General features: G+C 34.0%; 2 protein-coding genes across 3 annotated transcripts in view; both read left to right on the top strand.

Annotated features, from left to right (window-relative positions):
- Positions 1 to 915, top strand: part of LOC116346159 — a 1,462-nt gene extending 547 nt beyond the window's left edge. The window contains exon 2 of the mRNA XM_031776094.1: positions 22 to 915. Within this exon, the coding sequence (XP_031631954.1) occupies positions 22 to 794 (773 nt within the window). The 3' untranslated portion in view covers positions 795 to 915. The remainder of the gene's footprint in view (positions 1 to 21) is intronic.
- Positions 916 to 8,671: 7,756 nt separating this feature from the next.
- Positions 8,672 to 8,950, top strand: part of LOC116346155 (serine protease persephone-like) — an 8,582-nt gene continuing 8,303 nt past the window's right edge. For both annotated transcript variants that reach the window (XM_031776088.1, XM_031776087.1), the window contains exon 1: positions 8,672 to 8,863. In XM_031776088.1, coding sequence (XP_031631948.1) covers positions 8,764 to 8,863 — 100 coding nt within the window. In that variant the 5' untranslated portion in view covers positions 8,672 to 8,763. The remainder of the gene's footprint in view (positions 8,864 to 8,950) is intronic.

Below are 8,950 nucleotides of genomic sequence, written 5' to 3'. Positions count from 1 at the left end.
ACGGACCTGTTTCCCTCCGAAGTATTTTGAATGCCGTTCAACAAGCAACAAACAGCTCACCAGGAACTACAAATGAAACTGGAAGCAACAACAACGATGCAATAGATGGTCCATCTGGTACCGTTGGTGGAAATAGCAATGGCGTGAATTTAACCAGCACTAGTGAAAATACGACACTTAGCGATCTATTCCCAGCCGATGCTAAGGTTAATGGTACAAACTTATACAAAATACTTTCCAGCGCGAAAAAGCCAACTGTGAGTTACTTCATCCAACTCCTTGAAAGGTTTTCCGGTTCAACAATTGACAAGAGTAAATTCCTATCGTCCATTTTAAACAAAACGCTTGATTCATCGGTTATCGAGAAATTAAGTGCATTTAGCGGAAATGTCCCAGTTAAAACCCTTTTGAGTAGTTTATCTTTGACATCTCCATCGTCATCGTCGTCATCGTCGTTTTCGTCTTCATCAAATGGATCAAATGGATCATCTGGTACCGCTAATCAAAATGGAAGCGGTAGCAGCAGTGTGACATTTGACGGTTTCGTTCCAGCTGATGCTAAGGTTAATCTTAAAAACTTATACAAAGTACTTTCCAGCGCGAAAAAGCCAACTGTGAGTTTCTTCTTCGAAATCCTTGGAAAGTTTTCTGGTTTAACAATCTACACGAACAAAATGCCGAAGTCTGTTTTGAACCAAACGCTTGATTCATCTTTTATCGAGAAATTAGCTTCACTCGGCGAAACTGTTTCAGTTCAAACAGCTTTGAACATCCTTTCTGTGAGCTTAAATTAATCCGACTGAAAAATATCAAAATTCACTGATTTGAATAAATATAATTTGGAACACGAAATCGTACATTGTACATTATATGAAGACATTGTTTTCAATTAAATAATAAAGCTTTTGCATGAAATATTGTATTTTGAGATCACATATTCTAAAAGATAAATAAATCAAATTCACGGGGGGTCAAAAACCCCCAAGATGTGATTTTTTTGACCTGAAACCCAAAAATTCGGAATCAGCATGAAAAATTACCTTAGAATCGATATTTTTCTCATGCACGTTTTTTCACAAATTTTGGACCAAAAAAGTGTAAATTCGACTCCTCAAATCTTACAAAGTCGATTTTACATTATTTTTAGGGTTTTTAGAAATTTTCACTCCTTCATAGTGAGCCTGATATATGAGACACCCTGTATAAATCCAAAGTTTCTTCATAAATTCATTCATTTCTGTTATTTGGATATGAAAAGACATCGACAAAATATGTCATCTCTAGATATACACTGCCGCTAGAGAGTTTGGAACCACCTAAGTACTACTTTTCCGCACACACCTAGTGTGTAAGGTAAAGTATTGGAATTGGTCGAAAAATTAACGCCCATCAAAAATGTGTTTTCTGGGTGTTTTTGGGGCCAGGGAACACGAATCTAGTGTTTTTTTGATGTCCGAATGTATGTGCGTACCCTGTACGCTTTACGCAAAAATTTGATAACACGATAACTTTCAAACAAGAAAAGTAATTCAAAATCTGACTTCACAGGATGATTGGGGGTCCCGAGGAATAGAAACCATTAGATTTTGAGCGACTTTGGTTGATAGAGTAAAGTGTCATGTCTGGTGTGACATTCAATTTTTCCCCCAAAAGTGTTATTTAATGTATTCTTAAACACTCAAAAATATGTATTGGGGGTTTTTGGGTACAACAAAACCGAATATGACGTTTATTTTGCGATACAAATGTATTTCGACACACTTTTCATACAAAAATTTCAAAAAATTTGGATTTTTGAATGGAAGCCATATGGCATATGCCTGTATGATATCGTAATGAGTTGAAACTTTGCACAGGTTATTTTGATCACACAGAAATACCATTTCAAGAGTGCGAAGACATTTCAACGCATATTATTGGTACCTCCGGAACAAAATTTCGGATTTATCGCTCAAAAAAGAAATTTTGTATGGGAAGTACCCTTAATATGCATTAAAATTTCTTCAAACTTTCAGAATATTAACTTTCTGTGAAAAAATAACCTCTGCAAATTTTCACATGATTACGATATCATAAAGGCATGGCTGCGATACAGAAATTCCCATTTTTAGTAGTTTTTGTATGGAAAGTGCTTCGAAAATTATGTGTATCTGAAACTAATGTCAAATTCAGTTTTCTCGTGAATTCTTTGAGTAAAAGATTTGTAATAATTGCATGTCGTGGATCACGGTGCGGAAAAGTTCATCTTACGGATGTAAGAAATTTTATTTTTCATACAAAATGCCTTGAAATGACGTTTTTCGAGTTTTCAAAAATAATACTTTTTAACCTTAGAAATAATCAGTTTTCGGCATGTTTTTTCAATATATATTTCAGCCAAAAACATTCAAAAGTTTTTGAGTTCAATGATAGCTAAAAACAATACATGTTCATACAAAATTTGTCATTTTGGTCACAATTAATTTTGATTGAAATTTCTTAAAACAGGCATGGCTTCCATACAAAAATTCAATTTTTTGTATTTTTTTCAAAGAAACTGTGTCAAATATTCCTCGCTACCCCTAATCACCCTGAAAAATCAGATTTGGATTTACTTTTCTCTAAAAAGATCGTGCTAAAAAATTACCTATCGATTTTTTGTTACACCATACAGGGTACAGTGTACCACATCCCCACATTAACATGGCCAAAAAACCGTTGCTCTGTGATTTTCTATACCCAAAACGCATAGAAAAACGATTTTTAGCGATTTTAAAATTTTGGGTTGATTGCAATACTTTACTGCGCACAGTGGGTGTGTGGAAAAGTAAAAGACGATTCACTGATTTCCAAAGTTCTTTATTCAAAATTCATACAAAATACAATTGATGTTAATTCGTTGATTTAAGCTGTTAAACCAGATTTTTTTCGAAATTATCCGGTCCGAGCGAATCCGAGAGTTTCTTGTTCAAAAACCAGTAGAAATCCAGGTTTTTTTCTGTGTCACCCGGGCGTCCGAGCCTTGCGATTTTTCGACCAGGTTTTTCAATAAAAAGTTAAGAGAATCCGGGTTAATCCGAGCGACTGGTTGACTTATGTTAAAACTCTGCTAATTCTACAATTCTCTTGATTTTAGTTTGAACAATCTAAATAGTTTTCTATTGGAAAATAGTAAGGAATAAAATTTAATTAAAAATGGTTCCAAAATTTTGTTTGATAATTCCAGAATTTAAAAAACCAGAAGATATATTCTATCTTTACAATCTTCATTACATTCTTCAATATTCAACCATTCACGGTTGGTTATCATTAGGTTCTTTTTTACATTGCAACATTTAATATTCAATTTGAGACGACCTTCAACCATGCCCAACATCAAATTATAGTCGTCCTGTTCATAATCGCTGATGGTCGCAATATCCAATTCGGTCAACTGCGGTCCGTATTCCATCATTTTCTTTAAACCGGCGATAGTAAATCTTTCTCCCATTGGAAATAGACATGTAATTGAATAAATATTTGGTAAAAATTTGATGATGTCTATAATAGCTTGTTGTGACGTCGCGACGATATGTAATTTTTTCAGTGATACTAACTTAATGATGCTGCTCATTTCGTCTAATTGAACATGAGAACGAATTGTTAATTCTTCAATTTGTACATCATTTTCAACAAATCCATCAATTAATTTATCAAACGTCAAACTTGTCATGGCAATGCGTTCAAATGAAATGTTTAATGTTTTCAAATTTCGCATTCGGTTGATGTGTAGTAGATCTGCTTCGAATACTTCATAAGAACCGCAACAATAAATTTGACCAATAAAAAAGTCCACAATGTTTGGCAAATGATTGGCTATGCTCTTAAGAATGCTTGCGTTGAGCCGTTGTGTTTCCAGGTGAAAACTTTTCAATTGTGGATTTTTCGCGATAAAACCAACGATCTGTTCAATATTTGAGATATTTAAGTAAACTTCATTAAGCTTTGGAAAATGCCGTACATATTCATCGTCCATATACTTAACATAACATGTCATGTCCAAGTATTTTAATTCAGGAAAATTCTGAGAATTATTAAAACCATTGCATGATAATTTTTCCAACACCTCAAACTGTGCGCATGCCTTAAAATCCAAACAAAGTCCCAACACATTGAGTTGAGTCAATGTTTTGCCGCAAAACATCGAAATCAAGTTTAAAATTTCAACGGCATGGTCCTCGGTTTGTATATTATACCAATCAATTGACTTTACAGATGTACCGAACATTCTCAGGTAATCCTCTACTTTTGTTGTGCTTAATACATTGCCAGTTTTGGTGTCTTCGATATTTAGCTGTTTAAATTTTGATGGATAGCTATCTAATGCAATATCTTGAAATCGTGAACACGTATCAGCCGCATTCAAAAAATCTTCTGCACTCGGCATTTTTTGAAATATTTCGCGAATGCAATCATCATTGAGCGCATTCAAAATATTTTCGGGCGATTCTGCGTCAGGTGGCACATATAAAATGCTCAGGATTTCATCGAAATCTTCAGGTGCAAAACCCGGCAATATTATATTCATTGCACCTTTTTTGGTTGAATTTCCGTAGAACATTTCTTCTAGTGCACGCTGCTCTTCTAAGGCGGTCAAAAAATTCACTTCACCATCTCCGTCATATGAATATTCAATAAATGTCGATAATAACACATCATTTTTACCCGTTTCGACTATAATTTCATCATCGGAATCACCGTCACAATTTACATCGTAAGCCAGTTCCCAAGCATTATGCGGTAGTATTGGACTTCTGAATACTCTATGTATATTATTCATTTTCAACGAGAGTTCCCTTTTTTTAAAGAAAAAATTCACCAAAATTGATTTCTTGAGATTAGAGACACTTTTTCTTTGCAAACGATAAGGCTGTTTTCGGTTCGAGCGTAGAAATAAAACTGGTAATGTTAAAAGAATTCAAAAGTCACCAAAGAATTGCTTTAATAGAAAACAAGTCATTAGCAACTAAATAGTATTAAGAAAATTGCCAGTGTTGAAATCTTCAACATAGACACTAGCAATATAATTAGCACCTAGCGGTGAAAAACGCAAGCCATACATCTAATGCGCTCTATACTTAGACATTGTGACGTCGCAAATCTAGCACAGTGCTGCCTCTGACGGGCAGTTGCCGAGCGAACTATGGCAACATTGCAATGTACGATTTAAGGTGCAAGTGCAAGTGCAAGCGAATGCTGTTTACATATAAAGTAATGTGGTTCACAAGACAACCATAAGGCTACTTGGAGCTGTCAAAACAGCGTATGAAGACTATGACGCACACCGATCCTGACACTGGTCATTCATTTTTGTCATTAGCATGGATTGTTTCTCTAAGGAGGGCGCTGAGGAGGTAGAGAGCGCCTAAGAGGAGGAAAACTCGACAGAGAAAAGCACCTACAACACAAATAACCGATCTACAAAATTTTTCTCACATCAAAATCAACTTAAATCATAGTTGAATCGTCATTGCAATCGCATCTGCAAGAAAATTGAAGAAAAATGTAAAATTTGAGACCAAAGAAAAAGTGTTGAAATTAATGAAGAATTATTGATAATAAACGGCGTGAAGAAGAAAAAAATTTAACATCGTGAGAGAAATTTTTCTTTACCAAACATTTTCAGTGAACGAAAAGAAGAATAAACGGTTTTGATAGGTATCAATTGAAAGGATAATATTTTCGATCAAAAAATCAGCAAAGTTTTTGAGAAAAAACCAACAATGACGAATTTATCACAGAATCAAGTCACGCAAAAAGAAAGCCGAACTCCTAAAGCGAATAGTTCAAGCCGCAACCAAAAGAATGGACGAAAGGTGTCATTTTGCCAGGATAAACAAAAAGGTAATAAAGAAAATTACATAAAAAAGTCTTCTCGCAATACACCACAGCATTTATCTAAATCACCCAAAGACGTTGGAATGATGGAGAGTCCGAATGTAAAAAATCATCATCGTCATTTTAATAATCATCAGAAGGATCAACGTAATCATCACGACGGTAGTCCGGCTGGTCGTACTGTACTGCGTTTCTCTAATTCGTTTGTGTCGCCGGTCGGTGTATCGACCACCACACCAAATTTGAATTTTGCTTGCAGTAAATATTTCGAATCGCCATCAGCAAGTTCTCTGCCCCGGCCACCAAGCAATTGGACCGCACCCAATTATACACAGCGGCGTCTATTTTCATTCAAAGGTGATGAAAAGGGTTTGATAATGGAAACCGATAAGACCAAAAATTTGTGCGGTGATTCTTTTCCGCCCAATTCAAACTTACTTTTAAATCTTTCGGCCTGAGACACTAATGGGTACCATAAACAAAGAAGCCATAGATTTATTGCCTAAAACGATAAAAAAATAAAATTCACATATAGTTGGTGCTGCATTCTATGCAAACTTGTTTTCCGTTGCAACGGACTAAGTGGAAAGTATACGCTTATTACATAGAATGTAGCGCCAACTATATGTGAATTTTATTTTTTATCGTTTTAGGCGGTAATCTCATTGAACTTCTTTGAACTTTTTCAATAAACAATAGCCAATTCTCAACATTCGATGCAATTTACAATGCATAGGACAAACAACAAATCAATTTATCAACAAGTAATGCACCGACTTCCGAAGCAAGCGATTTCTACAATAACAAAATTACACTGAAACCATTTAATACCAACGAACCATAAATATTTTTTTCTTATTACTTACCGCCACTCGGCATTTTGAAGTTAATAAATAACATTCAACACATACATTTTGAGAAATTTTTTAAAAAATCTCATTTTTAGGGGAAATTTTTTCATTTCTGACGTTTTAATTTGCAGATAAAACTGAAGTTTTAAGAATAATTTTTGTAAGTACCCAAGAGATTCGCATATTATGGGACCATAGTCTTCATACGCTGTTTTGACAGCTCCAAGAAGCCACCTGATGATGTCTTGTGAACAAACCCGGTAATATGATGACTATTGTCCGTTCCCAAATCTACGACAACGCCATCTCTTGTTCCCCATCTGTTGTGAATTTTTTAACCAACCAATATTGATTGGTTCAAATTAAATAGTTTAATATAAATTCAAAATGGGTTCAAGTCTAATCCCGACTATTTGAAAAATCCTCAGGTAAAATATTAAAACATGTGCGCATGCTCAGCTTCGTTTCTGTGATGACCACTTTAAGCGTACATGTGATGCTTGTGTATGTATTGTTTCTTTAATCTCTACAGTGTACTTTACTGTCAATTTCGCTCCTTCAAATCGATGGCAATTTATAATAAAATGAATTTTGTATCAACAAATGATTTTAAATTTGGTTTCAATGATTTGAATGAGGGTTTTTTTTTTCAAAAATGTGGGATTAAAATTAAATTCTTTTATTTTATTTTAAATTAAAGTGAAAATTTTGTCACAGAAATAGCTACTGCTGTGTAACCAAAGATGGCGTTTTCGGTTTGGATGCCAGTGACGTTTACATATAAATATGTCAACGCAATCCCCGGTTATTGTGAACCACATTACTTTATATGTAAACAGCTTTCGCTTGCACTTGCACCTCAACATCGTACAATGCATTGTTGGCATAGTTCACTTGGCAACTGTCAGAGGCAGCACTTTGCCAGATTTCCGACCTCACAATGTTAAAGTATAGAGCGCATTAGATGTATGTATGGGACCCATAAACACATAGTATGATTCATTTTACCATCTATGATTCTGTTGGTATAGCAAAATGCTGTTTTACTCTGATTACTTTTGATTTTATCATCTGTGTCTGTTAAGAGTAAACTCCAAAAAATGATAATAAGCAAACGCATTACCTTTCAATGTGTTAAATCAATCAAATTTAATATTTTCTCATTTAAATTTATGACATCACATTTGCCACCAAAACTGAAAGCTTGAGTTGTGATAAGAAATTTGTTTGTTTCATTTCGTGTGTCAAAGGTCGCGCATATAAAAATCAAGGTCTCGTTTAATTCAAAGATCAAAAGTGGCATGATTTCATGAAAGCTTCTTGAACAGAGAATTAAAAGATGAAGTTCTTTCTTTGCACGTGCGTCACTTCGAACACTTATCACTGCTCTGTATTTTCCTAGAAGACATTTGTTGTTGCTATTGCATGAAATTCAAACGTTAAAGTTAAAACATTTTTAAAACAAAATTTCATTTAAAGCGTTTAGGGGTATGGTGGTTGAAAAGAATCATCACAAATGTAAAATTCTCTTATAAAACTCTACAGTTCAATGTCTATGCCATATAGCAAATCGTAAGATATTTTACTTGAAGATTTATTTTCTTCGTCGATTATTTGTTTTATTGGAATTTTTGTCTTCCCCCTAGCTTTGATCAAGATAATAATGTTTCGTTTTGAAACTTGATTTACTACAAAGAACCTTGAATGCAAATCAAATTTGGTCGAATCCCTATTCACCGAATTTGGAAAATTTTAACAACAACATTAACAAAAAAATAAAATGTGTAATCAATATAAAGTTCAACATTTTCACATTAGTCTTATTCAAATCGTCGGAAAAAAAACTGATTCTTTTGCAATTTAATACCGTGAACGAACAGATTGTTTCACATTTAAACTTGAATACACAAGATGCCATTTATTCTTGTGCAATATAATAATATTGATTTTATCAAACCTGTTAAACAGTGTTTAAGTCTCATCAAAGTCAGTTTTTTCGTATTTAATTAGGAAATTTCAATAAAATATTTAATTGTGTTGTGAATTTCTTTTGTCAATGATGGAAGTGAATATTTTGTTGGTTTTACTTTTTTTCTGTTTTGAAGTCAATGCGAATTCTGATTTAGATCATTGGCTGTTTATTGTTGCTCAACAAGGTAATTTTAAACTCTTATCAAAATATCTGTGATGAAGTGATCTAGGGGAATTTCTCACTAACAAAATGTATCGAATTCGTGCAGTTT

The sequence above is a fragment of the Contarinia nasturtii genome, unplaced genomic scaffold, assembly GCF_009176525.2.
Source record: "Contarinia nasturtii isolate CC-2019 unplaced genomic scaffold, AAFC_CNas_1.1 Cnas_scaffold_1435, whole genome shotgun sequence".
NCBI classification, from domain to species: Eukaryota; Metazoa; Arthropoda; class Insecta; order Diptera; family Cecidomyiidae; genus Contarinia; species Contarinia nasturtii.
Note: the sequence above shows the minus strand (reverse complement) of the source record. Positions and strands in the feature narration are given on the sequence as shown.